The following is a 22,610-nucleotide window of genomic DNA, read 5'->3' on the forward strand; positions in this document are numbered from 1 at the left end:
AAACAACAAATATCTCTCTCTGAAACCAACACAGACTTTCTTTTTGCTGTAACAATTTGTTAAAACACCAGAGCCTGGTGATGATCATAAATGTCACATTCTGGGCACAGTATAGAAAATTGCCTGATATCAGTGAGTGAAAAGTGAATGATTGGACAGTGAAACAAGGAACTTTCCTGAACACATGCACATTACACATAGTTACGCTTGGAATTAGAAGGGGGTTAAGTTAATAGTAATAAGTTAAAGATTATTATGTATGAAGAAAATTAAAAGCAATGTTTTTTTAAGTAACCACTGTCTTGGTGAATTTCTGTTGCTGCTGGGTTTTGGAGTCCTCTGGGCACGTACAGAGCGAACTTGTAAAGGTTCATTGGGAGAAACTGCTGCAGGTAAAATTGTCCGCTATTGCTATTTATTTTCCCTCTCTCTCTCTCTTACTGGAACTTTCCCATGGCAAAATTTATACCTTCATTTTAATCTTTTCTTCCTTCATGCTCCTGCACTCACTCAAAAACTTGGGTAATTTCTATCCCAGAATGCAATTGCCCATTTTACAATTGCCTGCCGATGCTGTGGATTGTACTCGGGGCTCGAGGCCGTCAATCCCCAGTGCAAGATGACATCATCTCACGCCGGCATTGAGAAGATTTTCCTTTCAAGCTAGACCACTCTTAGGCTGATTGGTTGTAAATTCCTAGGACCACTTGGAAGTGTGAAAGGGGTGAGAGATGGTGGAAAAGAGACATATGGATGGGGCCGGGTGGGGGGGGGGGTGGGGGGAATCTGATGAACCTGGAGAACCTGATGTTAGTGCCATCTGGTCAGAGGGTGTTCAGACAGAATCTGAGGTGTTCTTCCTCCAGTTTATGGGTGGTCTCAGTCAGACACAGTCGAGGTGCTTGTGGAAGACTGGAGGGTGGCTGATGTTCTGCCTTTATTTAAAGCAAAGAAACTTTGAGGCCAACTCAGGGAACTGCAGGGCCTGTGAGCTTTAATGTAAGTTACTGGAGGGGATTCTGAAAGACAAGATCTACTTGCACTTAGAAAGACAAGAACTGATTCAGGAGATTATTAAATTATAAACTATAAAAATATACACATATTATAACAGATTAAAAACAAAAATTAAATAGATAATAAAAATTTTTAAAAAAGACTCAGCAATGGAAATGTTGAGTGTCAAACTTGAGTGCATTATTTGAAGAGGTAACCAAGAAGACAAATGAAGGCAGCATGGTGGATATTGTTTACAAGGACTTTTGCAATCCCCCTTGACGTGGTCCTGCATCGAGGTGCTCCGTGAAGTCAAGTTACATGGGGTCTTGGTTGAGCTGACCAATTGGATACAGAATTGGCTTGATGGTAGGCGACAGAGGGTGGAAGGTTGTTACACAGGTTGGAGGCATGTGGCCAGTGGTGGGCTGCAGAGAATGGTGCCGGGTCCACTCTTGTCATCTATATTAATGGATTGGATGATAATGTAGTTTGCATGGTTTGTAGATTTGTAAATGACTTCAAAATTGGTGGTGTAGTGGACAGTGAGGAAGGTTATCTTAGATATGAGAATGTGGGCCAAGGAAAGGTAAGTGAAATTGAAGTCGGACAAGTGCAGGGTGTTGCACTTTGTTTGATTAAACCAGGGCAGGTCTTACACGGTGAATAGTAGAGGTCTGGGAAGTGTTGTAGATCAAAGGGATTGGGGGAGGGGGGTGTATGAAGGAGGCGATGCAGGTAGACAGGATGATTAAAAAAGGCATTTGACACACTTGCCTTTATTGGCCAAGGCAGAGAGTTCAGGAGCAGGGGCATTTTGTTACAATTGTGCAAGGCTTTGGTGAACTGCACACAGTTTTGGTCACTCAGCTGTAGGAAAGCTGGAAAGGGGGCAGAAAATATTTATGAGAATATTACCGACACTGGTCATCCAGAATTATAAGGAGAGGCTGGAAAGGCTGGAAAGACCCCAGGACGCTGACCAACAAGGAAGGCATGGACCAGAATGTGAAAAGATTCGCCAAGGTTGATCGACAAATTCAGGAAGCTGACTTGATCTTGGCTTTTACATGTCCTGTATCCCTGTTACAGTTTGTCTAATATAACATAATCTGTGTAAATTTCATATTTTTAATTTATTAAAAAAAAATTTGAATGTATGTGTGGATAGATGTAAATCGCATAGGTTGCAAGTGGGGGAGTTCCTGTAAACCTATGCGACAGAGGCTGATAGATTATCTTCTGCGGAATTCAAAATACATTTGGACAGATGTATGGATGGTAGGAAGGGTTGAGTTACCATCTTGGGAGTGGCAGCCATGTCTAGAGAGTAACCATTTCTTCTGGATTCTGTAAAAATAAAATGCTGTAATTTAGGAAGATAAAATGGAGGATAGTTTTCCTTTGAGAGAAGTTCATCAAACCTTATTATTTCTGTTTGTCCAAGAATGTGGCACTTGAAAAGAGTCCTTGGAATGACAAATATTAGTCCACGGGAAAATGGCTGTCTCCAGACGTCACAATGAAAAATCAAAGAATTCCTCAAGGCCTTACAACTCCTGGTGCTGGATGCAAATATTATTGTGATTTTCTATTAGTTTAACTCCCTTGAAACACATGCCTTCATGTAAGATTTTGTTTTAATTATCTGCCTACATTTCTGAAGATTGAAGAGTCTCCGTGGGGCAGGCTTTGCACAGGCACATCTGTTGTGAATGAAATGAGTTATCCACCTAATGAGTTCTCGGCAGCCTATCATGAATGATATTAATGCAGCATAACAGCCCATCTTAACATCCGAGTGAGCAGGTTCAGTGGAGAGAGGGACTGCCGCAGAAAAGAGAAATAAACGGAGGTCTGGACATCCTGCTGGGCGTTTATGAAGCAGGGAATGATCAGAAAGGTGGATAACGACTTTGAAATATGAATAAAATAAGCCCAAGTCAGCTTTCTGTGAAGGAAATGCTACTTCATGGTAGCCATGTACTGACTGCTGGGCCGGTAATGACAATCCTGAGAAAGTTCATGGGGTGTTTGGCAAGAGAGAACAGTGGGGAGTTTTAGATAAGGCTGATTATAAATATGAGTTACAATCACTGAGCCAGGTCACTGCAAGAGCACAGTGTAGAGTTCCTGCCACCCGACCAGAGGAGGGATATGACAGGATTGTGAAGGGGCACTTTGGGCTCAGTGATCACAATACTATTGGTTTCAAAATAATTATAGAGAAAGATAGGTCTGGACTCAGGGTTGAGATTTTTAATTAGGGAAAGGCTATTTTTGAGGAGATGAGAATGGGATTTGGGAAGTGTGGACTGGGATAAATTGTTTTATGGGAAGGACGTAGAAGGAAAATGGAGGGTGAGGTGCTTCATTTTGGTAAGAAGAATCAGAATAGGACATATGTGGTAAATGGGAGAGCATTGAGGAATACAGAAGAGCAGAAAGATTTAGGAGTAATGGTACATCGTTCCCTGAAGGTAGAAACTCACGTGAATAGGGTGGTGAAGAAGGCTTTTAGTATGCTGGCCTTTATCAATCATTGCATGGAATATAGGAGTTGGGAGGTGATGTTGAGATTGTATAAGACGTTGGTGCGGCCTAATTTGGAGTTCTGTGTGCAGTTCTGGTCGCCTAATTATAGGAAGGATATAAACAGAGTGGAGAGAGTGCAGAGAAGGTTTACCAGAATGTTGCCTGGGTTTAAGCATCTGGAGTATGGGGAGAGATTGGACAGATTGGGTCTTTATTCTTTGGAGCGTAGAAGGTTGAGAGGGGATTTGATAGAAGTATTTAAGATTATGAAAGGGATAGACAGAGTGGATGTGGATAGACTATTTCCGTTAAGAGGAGGAAAGATTAAAACAAGAGGACATGAGTTAAGAATTAAGGGGCAGAGGTTTAGAGGTAACATGAGGGAGAACTTCTTTACTCAGAGAGTGGTGGCTGTGTGGAATCATCTTCCGGGAGAAATAGTGGCGGCGGAGTCAATTGTATTATTTAAGAAAAGGTTGGACAGGTATATGGATGAGAAGAAGATGGAGGGTTATGGGCATTGTGCAGGGAGGTGGGACTAGAAAGGGGTGTTTGGTTCGGTGCGGACTAGAAGGGCCTAATGGCTTGTTTCCGTGCTGTAATTGTTATGTTATGTTAAAGTTTTCATATGCCAGGGTTGACTGCAAAACACAAATGTGCTGGAGAATCTCAGCAGGTCACAAAGCAGCCCTAGGAAGTAAAGAGCAACAAACATTTTGAGCCTGGGCACTTCATCGGGTAGGTAAATGTATAGAGAAGATCACACTCTGACTGTCTCCACCCGTGGTTCTCAACCTTTTTCTTCCCACTCACACACCCCTTTAAGTAATCCCTCTGCCATTGGTGCTCTGTGATTAGTAAGGGATTACTTAAGGTGGAATGTGGGTGGAAAGAAAAAGTTTGAAAAACCAATGTTTTAATCTAATAATTAACTCGATATGTGCATGGTTTTGGAACTCCAAAGGAAATGGGCCAATGACAATTTTTCTCAAGCAAAATATTTCAGTAACAATTGGGTCTAGAGTAGGGATTCTCAACCTTCCCTTCCCATTCACATCCCACCTTCAGCAATCCCTTACTAATCACAAATCACCGATGGCCTAGGGAATACTTAAAGGGCTGTGTGAGTGGGAAGAAAAAGGCTATGAACCACTGATGGAGACAGTCAGAGGACCGCCAAGTCCCTTTGCACTTCTGAATTTTGAATTTTCTCCTCATCCAAATAATAATCTGCCTGTTTATTTCCTCGTCCAAAATGTACAACTGTACATTTCTCAATATTGTATCTGCCGTTTATTCGCCCACTCACTTAAGTTGCCCAAGTCTCTCTGCAACCTTTTGGTTTCTTCAGCATTTCCTACTCCACCCCCTATATTGGTGTCATCTACAAACTTGGCCGCAAAAACCATTTGATCCATAATCTAAATCATCAATGTTCATTGTAAAGAGAAGCAGCCCCAACACTGACCCCTGTGGAACACTACTAGTATCAGGATCCCTTTATTCCCACTCATTGCTTTCTGCCTATCAGCCAGTGTTCCACCCAATCTAATATCTTTCCTGTAATTCCATGGGCTCTCATCTTATTAAACAGCCTCTTATGAGGCAAAAAGTTTGAAAACTACTGTTTTAATTGCACTGTTACGAGCCCAGAGGACCCATAAACCCAGCAGCAGTAGATATTTACCAAGAAAAATGGTTATTTAAACAAAAGTTGCTTTTAATTATCTTTAAACATGAAAACAGAATCACCCTTTAACCTATCTATTATTAACAACTTAATCTCCTTCTAATTCTAAGCGCACATGTGTGCAATGTGTGTGTAAGTTCAGAAAAGTTCTTTGGTTCACAGTCCAATCTCACTTCTCATTCCTCCAAGTTCACTGGTTGCAGACATTTCTTATACTGTGCACAGAATTTAACATTTATAAAGTTCACCAGGCTTTGTTGCTTGAAAGGTAAATGGTTACCGCTCAGGAAGATTCTTGTCGGTTTTCAGAGAGAGAATCGTTGCATGCTGACACCCACAACTGATCCCTTTTCCATCAGCCACTTTAGTGTCTTGCCGAAGAAACTTGCCCCCTTAGGGTTCTCCAGGTGATAACCTCTTTCTTTCAGGTCACCACAGAATGCCTTTTTGTTTCTCTTATTCCAAGTGAAACATTAGACAGCCAGTTCTCTCCTCTTACATGAACCACAAGGGGTTTGACCAGGCCATCTTACAGCTGGGCTTTCCATAAACTTGCCAGCTTGTCCTGTTCCAGTCCCAGCTATTTCTGCTAGGTGTAACACTGTACAAGTGATCTCTGTATGTGTGTGTGTGTGTGTGTGTGTGTGTGTGTGTGTGTGTGTGTGTGTGTGTGTGTGTGTGTGTGTGTGTGTGTGTGTGTGTGTGTGTGTGTGTGTGTGTGTCTCTCTCTCTCTCTGAATCTCTGAGAGAAAGCCTGTTTGACTCTCTACTTGCAAAACCACAGATCTTACAGCACCGTCTCCTGCAGACAGTAGTAGCATTCTCTTTCACCTGTTGCTTTTGGGTAAACAACAATCCATGAGTGAAGTCTTTTGAGCAATCTTCAAAGCTCTTGCATAAAGGTGCGAGAAGCCACTTTGTCTCCAGTATTTCAAATAAGATCTGTTTTAAAGTATTTGCATTTGACCTATTCTAACAAACGTTTCCCAATTTATCTCCAAAAAACATTTCTATATACTGTGTCACAGTACTTCATTAACTCGTTATGTGCACAATTTCAGAACTCCAAAGGAAATGGGCCAATGACAATTTTTCTCAAGCAAAATATTTCAGTAACAACTGGGTCTAGAGCAGGGATTCTCAACCTTCCCTTCCCACTCACATCCCACCTTAAGCAATCCCTTACTAATCACAGAGCACCGGTGGCGTAGGGAATACTTAACGTGGCATGTGAGTGGAAAGGAGAAGGTTGAGAACCAATGATCTAGATGATGAGGGGTTGAAAGACAGATTCACCCCTGGTTCATTAAAGAGTGTAGGAGGGCTCGTCAAGGGAAGCACCTGGCAAAACTCAGGAAGAGGGATCAACCTGGTGAAACCACCACGTCCTTATCAAGCATCATTAACAGCAAGTAACAGATATGTCATCCCACAGCCAACAAATCAGATCTACGTGCGGACTCATCCAGTTGTGGATGGTGCTGGACAATTAAACTACCCACCGGAGGAGCAGTCTCCACTGGCATCCAGCACTCTCCACAATGAGGCAGCCCAGCACCTCAGTGCAAAGGAGAAAGATGAAGCCTCAGCAAGAATCTTCAGTCGGAAGGGCCGAGTAGACGATCCATCTCATTCTCCTCCAGTGGTCCCCAGCATGTTAGATGCCAATTCATGTCACTCCACATGACAGCAAGATGCAGTTAAATACAATAGGTGATGAACCTTGACAACATTCGGGCAATAATATATTTTAATAGAAGGCCCTTCTGGCCCACAAGGTCACGCCGCCCAAATTAAACTTCTGGAACATGGGAGGACACCCACTCTGGCACAGGGTGAATGTATTCACTCCTTACAGGCAATGTCAAATTTGAACCCGCATCGCTGGCGCTGTAATAATGTTGCACCATCTGTAACACCCTATAGGCGAGCTCCAGGACTCGCTGCACATACGGGCAGGCCGTTCCAGTGCAGCTAACAAAACCTTTTACTTTATCGTGGTCTAAGAACAAGATTCAGAGCTAAACAATTATTGAAGGACAATAGCGGCTTCAAAAAGTTAAGTAACCATGTCAACAAACCTGTGAGAGAAACGTTTCCTGACAGCAGATGGAAGAGCGGAACTTTCTGGGATGAATAGTTTGACTCTCTGAAATTAACTCGCAGAGCATGACTGTTTATAATGATGACAAATGCAGGGTTTCCTCCCTGACCACGTCAAGGAGTCTTCAGGCCAAGCTTTGAGTGTCTCCTGCTTCAGCCAGTAATTTATACTTGCTTGAAAAGTATCATAAAATCCTTGAAGAACCCAACTGGGGCTGCATTGTGTGCCATCGACATGCTAATCCAGCAGCACATACGACTCCCACCAATGAGGACAAGGGGAGCAGGTGGATGACAAGACCACCATCGGCAACATCATCTCCGAGCCACACACACATATATATAACTATATAACAATTATAGTACAGAAACAGGACATCTCGGCCCCTCTTGTCCCCACCGATTTAAGTGAACTCCACTAGATCCACCTACCTACTCTCTGTCCATAACCCTCCAATCCCCTCACATCCATGCACTCATGCAACCTTCTCTTAAATGACAAAAACTGACCCTGCCGGAACCACCTCTTCCGGCAGGTCATTCCACTCAGACACTACTCTCTGAGTGACGAAGCTTCCTCTCGTGTTACTTCTAAACTTTTGCCCCCAACCCTTACCTTATGATCCCTCGTTCCAATCTCCCCTACCCTCAAGGGGAAGAACCTATTCACATCTACTCTATCTATCCCCTTCATAATTTTAAATACGTCTATCAAATCCCCCCCTCAACCTTCTGCGCTCCAATGAATAAAGACCCAGTCTACTCAATCTTACTTTGTATTCTAGAATTCAACATATATCCTGGCCTTCATCCTAAATCCTGCAGATGGTTCCCCACCAGCATTGTGGGAGCGCCCCGATTGGAGTATTTCAAGGAATCGGTTCATCGCCACTCTCTCAGGGCCACTCGGGGATGAGTGATCATAAATGCTGGCCTTGCCAGGAAGGCGCATTCTCAGAAGGTGGATAAATAAAAATATGTCGTGTGGTTGGCAGATGAAGGAATCTGTCAGAGTATTTTTGGAATCCTCGGGGGATGGGTTTAACAGCGACTGGAGAGGCCGATGTTAATGCCGTCTGGTTGTGGAGAGTGCCAAGATGGAATATGACGTGTTGTATCAGTGTATTGATGGTGGGCAGCAACCAAACAGCAACGTGTGTATCCAATCCACCTGGTGGTAATAGTGGATGATGCTGAGAATTGCACTTGGATGAAATCTGGATAGATGACCTCCTCAATGATTTTCTCTGACATTTCCCTGACATTTCTCTGATAACAGGAATCTGAATAGTGAACCGGGAACCTGACCAACATGCACATTAAAGACCTCTCACTGGTCTGATCAGTACAATCAGCTTTAATGTCCGACCAACACTACTCATTACCTTGACCTATCCCCTGACGTCCCTTTGAATAAATAGCTTTGCACTTCTCATCCTTTAACACTTTAAACACTTCATTGGAGGATAAAGAACATCTTCACAGGACAGGCACAGCAACATTAATTGTCTCTGTGCCTAGAGCTGGCTTGGAAGTGTGTGTGTAAATGAAATGTCTATAGATTAGATTATAATCTGTTCCCTCAGGGTTTGTGGGCAGTCTAGATGGGCTCTAATATCAGTGTGTGTCAAATTGACTTCTTGTTCTATGTGATCATGTGATTGCTGATGGTAATGGATAATGGCACAGTATCTTTCCCCAAGGGTGAGAGAGTCAGGACAAGGAGGCAAATGACATCCGTTATCGTTATGTCTCCACTCACAGTGAGCTGCAGCACCCTGATGCCAGCCAACTGGTGATGGGTCGAGGAGACTGAGAACGGTCAGCCGCTGTCCGCTATGGCTCAGAAGTCATGCCCCCCCCATCTGATTTCTCGCTCTGTCCCTGGTGCCCAGGTACATTCGTGAGTTGCTGGGCTGAGGGGCTGGATGCACTTCTTACCTGGCCCCTCAGTTGTTCCTCGACCATCACAGACACTCTCTTTTGAGGGAATGCTGACCCTCAGTTAAAGGTTTTGCTTTTATAATTTCTTTGTATATTTAAATCATTAGGCAATATTGGCATATTTCAAATCAATTGATTCTCTTTGGGAAGAGTGGAAAAGGCACAAGGCCTCAGAAGGAAACCGGCGCTCCACCAGCAGGACCATTCCTTCTATCTGCTCATTCTTTGTGGAACGCCAGGGTAATGCCGGCAGGGTCTCCAGAACCACGGGACTGGAGGAGGTTTGTACAGCTTCAGTGCTAGTACAGGTTTTTTTTATTTTTTAAATTTTTTATTTTTCACACCATAAATCACATTAACCATGGTACACACTTTTTCCTTTTCACACATATACAGTGCCATTTTCTCCCCCCCCTCCCTCCTCCCATCCCACCCTCCCTATCTCCCCCCTCCCGTCCATTTAAGGTATACAATCTAGGATACATTAAACCAGTCAGACAATGTTGTCATTCAATAAAAATACACCAGAAATTCTACTGAGTCCATTCTTTTCATTTCCTTTTCCTTCCGTTAACTTAGGTAATGATTGTTCCCGGTAGGTTTTCGCTATTGTATTTAATGTAAGGCTCCCATATTTGTTCGAATATTTCAATATTATTTCTTAAACTATATGTTATATTTTCTAATCGAATGCATTTATTCATTTCTATATACCATTGTTGTATTTTCAAATTATCTTCCAATTTCCAGGTTGACATAATACATTTTTTTGCTACGGCTAGAGCTATCTTAACAAATCTTTTTTGTGCATCCTCCAAATCAATTCCAAATTCTTTGTTTTTTATGTTACTTAGGAGGAAGATCTCTGGATTCTTTGGTATATTGTTTTCTGTTATTTTATTTAATATCTGATTTAGATCTTCCCAAAATTTTTTTACTTTCTCACATGTCCAGATTGCATGAATTGTTGTTCCCATTTCTTTTTTACATCGAAAACATCTATCAGATACTGTTGGGTCCCATTTGCTAGTACAGGTTAATGAAGAGGAGCACATTAGGGTCTGCTGTGAGATCGAGGTTGATACGGCACCAGTTCAGCTCTCTGAAGCTTTGTAATGGAAGGGCAAATTTATGGAGAATTTAAGAATTAAGAAATAACTTCATTATCAAGAACTTAGGGGAAACTAAACCAATTGGACCTAAGATTGCCCAGTGGACCAATTGAAGTCATAATTTTTCTAGTGGTCTTTGCATTCTGCGACTCAAGGAAAATATATTTCCATAGAACACATGGAATTCCCTAGCTGGCATGGTTAGCGCCACGCCACTACTGCTCCAGCGACCCGGGCTTGAATCCCATGCTGACTGTTGTTCTCCCCATGTCCGCATGGGTTTCCTCCGGGGGGGGGGAGGGGATCCTGGTTTCCTTCCTCTCTTCAAAAGGTTGTAGGGCCATAGGTTAATTGGGGTACAGGAATACCCTGCTTTACGAATACAGCGTTTCTGATAGATGTTCTCAAATCAGGGGCAATTGGGTGACAATGGAAGGGGAAAATGTATAAAAATCATTCAAGAATTGTTAGCAAAAAGTGAAGGCAGATGGAATGGGTAATTTTGCAGTCTACCTAAACCTCTCTCCTCATATTGATACAAGGGTCGGGGGATTCCCAGGTGTTAGTGGGGGGTGCTCCACTTTCTCAATAAAGCTTTGAGAGCAGCCCAGAATCCTTTTCGTGGTCCAGCTTGCAATCATTTGCCTCAATGGAGTTCAGAGTCGTGTTTAATTTGGCAATCTGTTGCCAGGTATTCAAATCCCATTTGGTGCCGGCTAAACGTAATTAATATCATGAGGCAGAGGATTTTAGCCTGGGAGAGGATGCTAATCAAGGGTTGCTTATCTGTCTGATGGATGCGGAAGGCTTCATGAAGACACCTTTGCCCCAGTGCTTTGACATGCCTGCTATGAATTGTCCAAGTCTCTGAAGCACGCAATATTCCAATGGTGGCCTAGCTGGTGTTTTATATCCCCACCCCCTTCCCTTCCCACTCCTATCAGAGAGCTACCCTCTCCCGCTTCTCAGTAATTTTCTCTTCTACCTTCCCACCTCTATTCACCTACGCCCTTTTCTATTAACCTGTGCCCTCCCCCAGCCCCGCCCCTTCCTCCCTCCTCCCCCTCCACCCCTGCCTTTTTATTCAGGTGCCTGCCTGTTTTTGCTTAAACATGACGAAGAGCCCATGCCTGAAAATACTGATGATCCTATGCATGCGCGTGACCTGTTGCTTTTCTCCAGCATATTTGTGCATCGCACAGTTCCCCTCAGCAATTTGGCACAGCTCATAACTACCACCCCCCTCCCCTCCCCTTCCCGATGCATCCACCTGGGAAACAAACCTTTCCTCTCTCTGGTTTCGTCATTATTCCAATCCTTACAGCTCCAAGCCTTTTCTTTCCGACAGGCTTGAAGTGTATCCGCCGGCCACCTTTCCAAGCACCAATTTGCACCAAGGTTTATTAAAGCTGAACTGGACAAAATGTTGAAGCTGCCAAAATACATTTTGATCATTGTATTTTGCTTTGAGCTAAAATAGAAATCGGCAGCTGGAACTTTGGAAGTAGGTTTGGTGAAGAAAGCTTCAGACCCTAGAGCATAGGGTAGAAGAATGTTTGAACGCAACCCAGGAAACCTACCTGTCTTCAGTTAAAAGAGGAAATGCAAGTACAATGGCGAGATTCCAAAGGATTTGCACTGTCTTTTCTAAATCTGAACTTTTAAATGCATTTTTAGATCTTGCTGTGAACATTCGCTCAGCTTTGCAATGAGGTCCCTCTGCTAAAATGAATGCCAGTACTCTATTTAATGTCTTTGTTATTGATGAACTTGTCAAGTCTTCGAAAGACCCAAACATGTCCTCTGAGCGAATCTAAAATCAAAGGTTTGTTGCAGGCGGAATCAGACTGGCGAAGACTTCTTTTCCTGGGTATTGCCTTTTCTATTCTTTAATTGTGTTGGGGAAAGTCAGAGAAACCCTAGTGGGTGTGCGGACAGATGCTTAGTTTTGTACGATTTGCATGCTCGCTGCTGTTGTGAACTGCATCGATAAGGGTATTTGTTCGATTAATACAGGCTCCCTCTGGGCTGAACCAGTGATTGCTGTTGAGGGTAGAAAAACATCAGATTTGTTTCTAAGTGTCATAGAATCACAGAAACCAGCCCTTCAGCCCACCTTGTCCATGAAAGATTGAGTAGACTGAGTCTTTATTCATTGGAGCGTAGAAGGTTGAGGGGGGATTTGATAGATGTATATAAAATTATGAAGGGGATAGATAGAGTAGATGTGAATAGGCTCTTCCCCTTGAGGGTAGGGGAGATTAGAACAAGGGGTTATAAGTTAAGGGGGCAAAACTTTAGAAGCAATTTAAAAGGAAGCTTCTTCACTCAGAGAGTAGTGGTTGAGTGGAATGACCTTCCGGAAGAGATAGTTGCAGCAGGGCCAATTCTGTCATTTAAGAGGAGGTTGAATGAGTGCATGGATGTGACGGGTTGGAGGGTTATGGGCAAGGAGCATGTAGGTGTAACTAGTGGAGTTCACTTAAATTGGTGCGGGCTGATATGGCCTTTTACCGAACTGTAATTGTTATATGGTTATATATGACGACCAAGTTGTCCACCTGAGCTAGTCCCATTTGGCTGCAGTGGGCCAGCATCCCTCTAATCCTTTCCCACCCCTGTACCCATTGAAATGCCTTTTAAATTTTGTCGTTGCAGCCTGTTCTGTACACCCGTTACCATCTGTGTGAAAACGCTTCCCCTCAGGTCCCTTTTAAAATTTGCCCTCTCACTTTAATCTATGCCCTTTGGTTTTAGACTACCAAACCCTGGGAGAAAAGGACTGTGAGCTCTCTCCTTGTCTATGCCCTTCACAACTTTATAAACCTCTATACCAGTGGTTCTCAACATGGGCACAATGTGTTTCCATGTGGGTCTTTAAAAATGTTAAATAAAATACTTTGTTAGATGAAGATGTGTTTCTTGCAGAGCCACCTTTGACTTGAAAGTATTGCTCAGTCAGTGCCACTAGTGGTCATGGCATGCTAGGACAGGTGGGCTTTAGACCAAAAAAGGTTGAGAACCACTGCTCTATGCAGCCCCCACCCCTCAGCCTTCTATTCTCCGGGGGGAAAAATGCCCTATAAAATCTAGCTCTCCTTGTAACTCAATTCCTTTAGGGCAGGTAAGATCTTTTAATATCTTTTCTTCACCCTTTCTAGTTTAATGGCATTCTTCTTATCGCTGGGCAACCAGAACTGTACGAGGTGAGGCTGGGGTTGGTTGGGGTGGGAGGAAATACGATGCAGCCCAATAACAGACAGAGAGGAAAATGTCCAGCAGGCCAGGAATCACAGACGGAGAGGCAAATGCCCAGCAGGCCAGGAATCACAGACGGAGAGGCAAATGCCCAGCAGGCCAGGAATCACAGACGGAGAAGAAAAAAGAGCCAATATTGGAGCAAGTTCTGATGCGAAGAGAAAAGGTGAGGAATGAACAGCTAACACATCTAATCCGAAAATCCTTTCACATCATTCATCTCTCTCCAATACATTTTGCTGTTAATACCCTGCTATTTTCCTGATAAAGACAAACAGGATCAGAATTTATTGTCAGGAACAAGTCACGAAATTCAGTAATCATTGACTTTTTTTTAAACCCATTGGTGGAAATCCTGCCAAGGATTTGGTAAACGAGAGGAGACTGGATGTCTGGTCGAAGGCAAGCAGTGAGTCCACATAATACCAGGCTATTTGGTTCACCATGTTGGTGATGTGTGGGAGGGGGTGTGCATCCATTTGCATGTATCTGCTGATGGTCTGAATATAGTCGATAACCATCCTGTTCTTTTCCCCGTTCCGTACAAACACTCCCTGCGCTCTCCAGGGACTGGTGCTGGCTTCAATGACCCCCTTCCTTGAGTAAGTGCTGAACCGCTGCCCGGATGAAGGCCCTGTCCCTGGCACTGTACCATCTAATTTTAGTGGCAACAGGTTTACAGTCGGGAGTGAGATTGGTGATTAGTGATGGGTGGGGGTGAATCTTGAGTGTGGAGAGCCCGCAGATTGTGTATGGTGAGTGGTGGGGTTGCAGGTTTGTAAACCGTCAGTTACATACAGTGAGGGGGTGGTTGGGGCCTATTTAACTCGATCATCACACTTTTAAGGTGACAGTTCAGCAACGCAGAGCTGTGGAATTACCATTAGTCTAAAGACCTTATATTAGGTACCCCGCACCGTTAGAGTCGCTACACCAAAGCTCCAGACATCCACTGTGTGCGACCTGGATGCCTTGGAGACCTTCTGGTTCCGCGGCAGTACTGTGAGAGAAAAACGCTGCACTGTGTCCAGGTGGATGACGCTCTCCATGCTTCCACTATTGAATAAGCAACTCATCACGTGGCCATTTACCTGGATATCCATCATTGACCTGGCGAGTTGATGTGGGCTGTCCTAGTCGAGCATGATGGAGGCCAGTGTTGAGTCGTTGCACGTTGGTCTTGTGGGCGGCGGCAGTGTCTAAAATGGCAGCTTCCAGGGCCCACACGCAGCGCTGCGGGGTCCCAAAGATGGCACCCAAGATGCAGTCTCCATGGCCCACATGCAGCGTGGCTGGGTCCTGAAGATGATCCCGAAGATGGTGGCCCCCACGGATCCAGGTGATGACGGTGTCTCGGATGGCGGCTCTCACGATCTGCTAGGAAGGGGTTTCGACTTACACACTTTGGCTAGTGGCCCTTCTTCCTGCAGCTGGAGCAAGTCGAATCCTTCACTGGGCAGCGTTTCCTCTGATGCCACAGAAGTAACACTTTGGGTGCTTCCTTAGGCCTGCAGCTGTGGTCGGGTGGGAGGTGGGAGGTGGTCACGGAGCACTGCTGCTGCGGTCGAGTTGTTAGCAGAGTGAGGAGGTGGTGGCATATGCCAAGATGGCGGCGCCTGGGGTAACCACGTGGCAGATGCGTTGTCAGTCGGGTAGACCTCCATGTTCTGGAGAGTCACCTCCAGACTCTCCGCAGACTGAGCTCCCCTTGCCCCAAGAGTCTCTGTCGGATATAGTTTGACCTGATCCCCATGATGTAGGTGTCTCAGATCAGGACCTCTGTGTACTCTGCAGCAGACACGGCCTTACATTCACAGATCTTGCCAAGAGCTCGCAGGGCCTGCAGATATTCGGCTTTGGACTCACTGGGATCAGTGGGAGATAACGCATGGAGTTTGCAGGTTAATTGGGTGAATTGCAGCAACATGGGCTTGTGTGACCAGTAGGGCCTGTTGTATGCCTAAATTTTTAAAAATCATCAAACTTTTCAGACCTATTTAGAGCCGATTGTCTTTACTGCTCTGATTTTTTTCTACTCTTTACTTAAAATCCTTCCCTGTCCAGGGGAGAATATGTGACAAGAGATGCCCTTCGAACTGAGCGATATTTCACTGGTGCTGGAACGTCTCTTCTTGCATAAGGATGGAGACCCATGAACAACTGAAGGAAAGTCTCCAGACCAGTTCCTTGACTTGTCACGCAACTCCTGCCCACCACCACCACCGCCCCCCACCCCCCCGCCCCCTGGACTCTTGCAAACTGATGAAGCACACCATTTTAATTGGCAGAAAACACATCACAGCACCTGCAGTATGGAGGTTTTGTATGGCGAGAGGAGAGGAGAAATAAATTTGAACAGCATTTTCACCCAATTAATACATGGGAAACTTATTCTGAAACGTGGAGTGGTATGGCCGTTGCTACTTGGTATTGAATGCAAAGTATTTTGAATGTTTATTTAGCAGGCTAATACTTTAAATTTGCGCTTGGTGGAGAGGAGACAGGATACTTCAAGTGCTCAGCGACAGCTGGATTGTCCTATTACCTATAATTGGGGTTAGCAAAAAACCAGTCTGCTGGAGCAACTCAGTGTGTTGAACGACATCTGTGGCAGGAAAAGAATGGCCAATAATTCAGGCTGGAACCCTCCATAAAGGTACATTGACAATTCCTTTTCTCCCATTGATGTTGCTCGACCCTTGGGTTCCTCCAGCCGATTTTTTTTTCTTGCTCCAGATTCCAGCTTCTGCAGTCTCCTGGGTGTCCTTGTATAACCATATAACCAGATAACAATCACAGTACGGAAACAGGTCATCTCAGCCCCTCTAGTCTACACCGATTTAAGTGAACTCCACTAGTCCCACCTACCTGCTCCCTGCCCACAACCCTCCAACCCCCTCACATCCATGCACTCATCCAACCTCCTCTTAAATGACAAAATCGACCCTGCTGCCACCACCTCTTCTGGAAGGTCATTCCACTCAGCCACCACTCTCTGAGTGAAGAAGCTTCCTCTTAAGTTACTTCTAAAGTTTTTCCCCCTAACCTTTAACTTATAGTCCCTCGTTCCAATCTCACCTACCCTCAAGGGGAAGATGCCATTCACGTCTACTCTATCTATCCCCTCATAATTTTATATACCTCTATCAAATCCCCCCTCAACCTTCTACGCTCCAACGAACAAAGACCCAGTCAACTCAGTCTTTCTCTGCAATCCAGACAACATTCTAGTAGATCTTCTCCGCACCCTCTCTGCCTTATTGATATCCTTCCTATAATTTGGAGACAATACTCCAAATACTCCAAGGCCTCACCAATGCCTTGAACAGTCTCAACATCACCTCCCAGCTCCTATATTCTATGCTATAATTTATAAAGGCCAGCAGACCTTCTTCACCACCCTTCCACCCTTTCATGACAGGGCGGGTTGGGTGAGACCCCAAGACCCTGCTCCACAAACTCCTAGCCAGGCCTCTCATTTGCATTTTCCAGAGTGAAGTTGACTTGGAAACAGATAAACAGATTAGAGCTAGCCAGAGAGAGAGAGAGATTCCTCTCACATTGTTTACAGCCACAGGGAAATGAATGTCACTGCTTTAACTGGCTGTTCCCCAAGGAAACCTCATTTGTTCCTCAACTGGTGTTTCTCCACAGAGCAGCGCGATTGCCAGGAGAAGATGTATTCATGAGGCAGGCGTAACATTCCCCCAATTATCCCAGTTTCAGAGCCTCCTTGGGCTGTCAGCTTGCAGAATATATTGAGTCTTGCGCACGTCAATCATTACTTGCTGCCTTGCATCTTCCCATTGTGTCTCAGTAGAGATGATTAGATTGAGACCAGAACAGATATTATGTAAAAGGGCTTTTTTGGTTTATTCATCACAGACGTTGAATGTTATAGATCCACGGCACATTCACTACGCAGAGACGACTTTTGTGTGACCCTTTGAATTCTGCCTGAATAAACTGACATTTTCTGTACCTTCTGTTAGCAGATGCTGCTTCCTTAATCAGCTGAGCTCTTGGTTCAAGCACAGCTTTATTTTAAAAATAGTGTGTTCTTTGCCTCCATCTGCTCCTGGCCAAAGACTTTTCTCCTTCTCCTCTCCATAGAAAACCTCAGGGCACATGGGTTTCTGGAACACGGTACAGGCCCTTCAGCCCTCGGTGTGGTGCCGACCTAGATACTCCTACCTAAAAAAAAGGACCAATCTCTTCCTGCCTTGTAACCCTCTATTTTTACTTCATCCATGTCCCTATGAGTCTCTTCAATGCTCCTAATGTTTCAGCCTCCCCCATCATTTCTGGCAAGGCATTCCAGGCCCCCACAACTCTCTGTGTAAAAAAATGTACCCCTTGATGTCTCCCATAAATTTTCCTCCCTTCACTTTGTACAGATGTCCTCTAGCGTTTGCTTCTCCCGCACAGGGAGAAAGGTGCTGGCGCCTTATCTATGCCTCTCGTGATTGTGTTACCTCGCAACCTTCTTCACTCCAAAGAGAAAACTCCCAACTCTGCTAACCTTGGCAGCATCCTGGTAAATTTCCTCTGCAACCTCTCCTATAGCGAGGTGACCAGACTGAACACAATACTCACCAGAGATTTGTAGAGTTGCAACGTGACCTCTCGACTCTTGAACTCAATCCCCCTATTAATGAAGCCCAACATCCCATAGGCCTTCTTAACTATCCTCTCAACCTGTGTGGTAACCTTGAGAGATGTATGGATTTGGACTTCAAGGTCCCCCTGTTCCTCCATACAGTTGAATATCTGACCATTAGCTCTGGTATTCAGTATTCTGGTTTTGACCTTCCAAAATCCCCTCTCAACCTTCTATGCTCCAATGAATAAAGACCTAGTCTACTCAATCTTTCTCCGTATTTAAGATACTGCAATCTAAAGAGACACGCTTTCATTCTGAAGTTGTGCCCTCTGGCCCTGAGACTCTCCCACTACTTAGAAATCTTCTCCACGGTCACTCCATTCAGCTCTTTCAATATTCAATTGGTTTCAATGAGGACATCCTTTTCAACTCCAGGCAAGCCCAGAGCCTTCACACACTCCTCAGGCATTAATCCTTTAATTTCCTGGATCACCAGGATGCCAAGGGCCAAAAACACCAAGGTCCCTACAGATAAATCCCTAGTCCTCAGCAAACTCATGCCCAGCTTCAGGATCAAGCCTCAGGGCCTTCCTCTACAACTGGATCCTTGACTTCCAGTCTAACAAAATGCAATCAGTGAAGGTGAGTAGCAACATCTCTTCCACCACCACTCACCCCAAGAATGAGAACTCAGTCCCCCCCCCCCCCGCCTCCCCACACCCCCTACACCTATTCCTATTCCATCTTCAGTTATGTCAATGGCACCACAGTTGTGGGTCAGGCATCAAATAATATAGGCAAGAGGTTGAAGGTCTAGTGGCATGCTGCCAAGACAACAGCATCTCTCTCAACATCAATAAGATGAAGGCAATGATCATTGACTTTGGGAGAGGAGGCAGAGTCCACACTCTCGTCCACATTAATAGCAACTGGAGTTCAAAGAGTAGGTGGCTTCAAGTTCTCAAGAATCAACATCCTTAATGACCTGACATGAGACAAGCACCTTGACAGGATGGTGAAGAGAGTGCTCTTAAGCTTCTACCTTCTTAGAGGACTAAGGACTTTTGGCTTGGTCTCCTTGACCTTCAACAGCTTTGACAGGTGCCGCATTGAAAGCACGCTCATGGGTGCGGTGTGGGAGCTGCTCTGCTCAAGCTCAGAAAAAACTGCAGAAGAGAGTGAATTTGCCTCGGAATGTTCTGAAAATTTGCCTCCCCTCCACGGACTCCATCTGACTCCCTTGGGAAGATAATGAAGGACCCCTCACACCCTGGGCATGCTCTCTTCTCCCTCCTCTCACCAGGGAGAAGGCTTAAGAGTACGAAAGGATGAACCAAACGAAGACAGTTTCCTCCCTGTAACTATCAGGCTCCTGAATGAACTCCATAACAGGGGTCTCATGAAAGCCCCTGCTTGATAAAAGCTGACATCCATTTTCATTGAAATCCTAAACTCTGTAGATTACGCTCTTTTCCCAGCTGAACGAATGCTGGAGAAAACCTGCTAGTCTGTTCACAAACGAACCCTTCTCATGCCACTAGATATTTTGCGACAATTAAACTAAACTTATAAATATGAAATATTTATATTTGGTTAGCTGGTGGAAAAATGTGTTCTGTACTGATAGACCTTCGATGGTCTTGCAGTAGTGATGTGGGAAGATTCAAGAGCCTGATAGCTGTTGGAAAGAAACTATTCTTGAAGCTGAGGGTGGTTGTCTTCACATTGACAGAAGTGTCTCTGTGAAGGGCTTCCTTTAGCCTTTTCAATGCTTTGAGACAGAAAACAATGCTTGGAGATGATCCAGCAAGACCGGCCCTCGTTGGTCACTAAGTAAACTGCTTGCAGATATCAAGCACCTACATTGATTAACAACAGGAACTGGAAGCTCTCTAACCAGCCTGTGGTTTCTGACTGGCACAACATTTTACCCTGTGATCATTTTGATTCTCTGACTGCCGACGTCTGTGCAGTTCCCAAAGTTCTGCTCCTCCTCCTGGCAGTTGGTCTTTTGTGGTTGGAATGTTGCACCTGCCCCAGTGGTCCCTCCATCTCCCACCAAAGCCCGCGGCCTCTACTACCTCGATAGACCAGGAGGGCTTACGGTTAGGATCACCACCACCCACACCCCTCCAATTCTCGTGCTGCCCTTGGCAAGATAGTGTGGTCCTTCATTTGGTCAGGATCTGAATCCTGGGACTCGCTTCCTAGTGGCCCTGTGGAAGGGTTCTTCTCACAACTGCCATGGTTCAAGAAGGCAGCTCACCATCCATCCCCCTCTCAGGGGCAGTTAAGGATGGGCATAGAAAATAATAAAGTTAAACCGGTGGCAACTAAAGTGAGATCAGATGATATGAAAGACATTGCATTAACTTGGGGAGACGATTCAAGGGGTTGGCCTATGAGGAGAGATTGAATCGTCCGGAACTGTGCTTGATTTAGAAAAGTGAGAGGGGATCTTACAGAAACATATGCAAACATGAAAGGCATAGATAGATAAGTTGTTTTCATTGTTAGGGGAGACCAGAACTAGCCTCAAGATGCAGCACAGTAAATTTAGGAGGGAGATGAGGAGGAACTGCTTTTCCCAGAGGCTGGTGAATCTGAGGAATTCACTGCCCACTGAAGAGGGGAGGCGACCTCGGGAAATAGATTTAAGAGAAGATTGAATAGATTTCTACATGGCTGGGGAATTAAGGGCTATGGGTAAAAGGTGGGTGGAGATGAGCTGATCACCAGATCAGCCAGGATCATGGTGAATGGTGGAGCAGGCTCAATGTGCCCGGATGGCCGACTCCCGCTCTTATTTCTTATGCCCTCATGCTGTCCTGCTGTTCTCTCATGGTGTTCCTTGTACATTGAGGTTGGTACGGGCTTATTGAATCACCCAAACAAAAGAGCAGAAGATCAGGCTGAGGAGATCTCTAGCGGTGAAGGAGTGAAGCAGTTGAAAAAGTGTCTCACCTTTACCTTCTCATGGGTAGTTAGAGATGGGCAATGAACACTGGCCCTGCCAGTAATGTCCACAGCCTAAATAGAAAAGGACATTTATTGTCCTTGCATTTCTTCTTCAGTTCATAAAGTAGCTCAGACACAAACTTTCAATTGCAAAAACTACTCAGACATTCATTTCATTTATTTTTTTTTCGGTAAGAAAATTGATTTCAATTACAACATTAAATAGACATTAACTTGTACATTGCAATAAGAATTTATTAATTTCATTTAACAAATTGGCGGAAATGAAATCAAATTAAAGTAGTGCTTTGACAATTCAGACTTTTGGTCATATAGAACAGAAATCTGTGCAAGCAAGCATTTAATAATGTATTTCACAATTACCTTAGTTAATGAATATTTAATATTTATTCCAAGCAAATACCCCAATGGTCTTAAGATTAAAAACTACTGTCATTCTCCATCTCTTTTTGTACCCAGCTAGCGGCTGTGTCCTCATGTAAATAATCGCAAGACTTGCATGTTGCTATTTTTCTGCCATTTCCACACTTCCACCCTGCATTAAAGTGCAGTGAGAAGGAGGGTAACCAGACTTCAGGGGAATGCAGACAGACTGGTGATTTGTTCTGACACATGGCATCTCGAGTGCACTGCAACAATGTGCGAGGTGGTGCAGTCGACTAGCGAGAACAAGAAATGAATTGTCATACTTTAATGGACTGATGGAGCTGGCCATGGGTGCAGTGAAATTTTTCCAGCCTTGTTAGGGTTGTTGACTTAATCACACATCCATTGTAATGGTGCTTGTTAGACAGGCTACTTGGATGGCATGGACAAGTGGGACTAAAGGGCCTGTTTCTGTGCTGTAAATGACTTATAAATGGAGGAAAAGCAGGAATGATGGAAGAATTCCTTAGGAAGATTTTTACTGGGGAGGAATCACGTGATGGAGTAGTGGCCGGTAGGGTAAAACCAGCCCTCTCCAGAAAAAAGTCAAGAAAAGACAAAGTTCAACAAATATAAAATATAAGAAATAGAGGATAAAGTTACAGAGAAGAGAAAGAAGATGGCACCCAAGAAGGAAAAAGTAAAAACAACGGGAAAAAAAGAATAAAAGTCACTGGAAAAGAAAGAAGAAGGCCTTACCTGCACGAAGGAACAGGGAGCTGTGGTGGTGAAGAATGTTCATTCTCCGAGGTTGGTGCTGGCCCTGCAGAGTCGTGACCCCCTGACCGGTGGACTGCAAAAATGGCTCTCTGAGCCAAACAAAAGTGCGCAACTGCACATGCGTGAAGAGTCGTGCATGAGCAGTATGCAATCAAAGGTAAAAGAAAACACCGACGGGAGGGGGGATCAGCTGAGAAGCGGGCAACCACTTCGTGACCAGCTGAGGGATGCCCGACACCAGGGC

General features: G+C 44.6%; 1 protein-coding gene across 5 annotated transcripts in view; it reads right to left on the reverse strand.

Annotated features, from left to right (window-relative positions):
* Positions 1-22,610, reverse strand: part of syndig1l (synapse differentiation inducing 1-like) — a 159,748-nt gene that overhangs the window by 12,293 nt on the left and 124,845 nt on the right. The window contains exon 4 of one of the 5 annotated variants that reach the window (XM_069916094.1): positions 2,200-2,346. The exons of the other annotated variants lie outside the window; for them this stretch is intronic. Within the exon in view, the coding sequence (XP_069772195.1) occupies positions 2,320-2,346 (27 nt within the window). The 3' untranslated portion in view covers positions 2,200-2,319. Of the gene's footprint in view, positions 1-2,199; positions 2,347-22,610 lie in introns of those variants that run through there. 5 annotated transcript variants of the gene reach the window in all.

Source organism: Narcine bancroftii, chromosome 2 (genome assembly GCF_036971445.1).
Source record: "Narcine bancroftii isolate sNarBan1 chromosome 2, sNarBan1.hap1, whole genome shotgun sequence".
Taxonomy (NCBI): Eukaryota; Metazoa; Chordata; class Chondrichthyes; order Torpediniformes; family Narcinidae; genus Narcine; species Narcine bancroftii.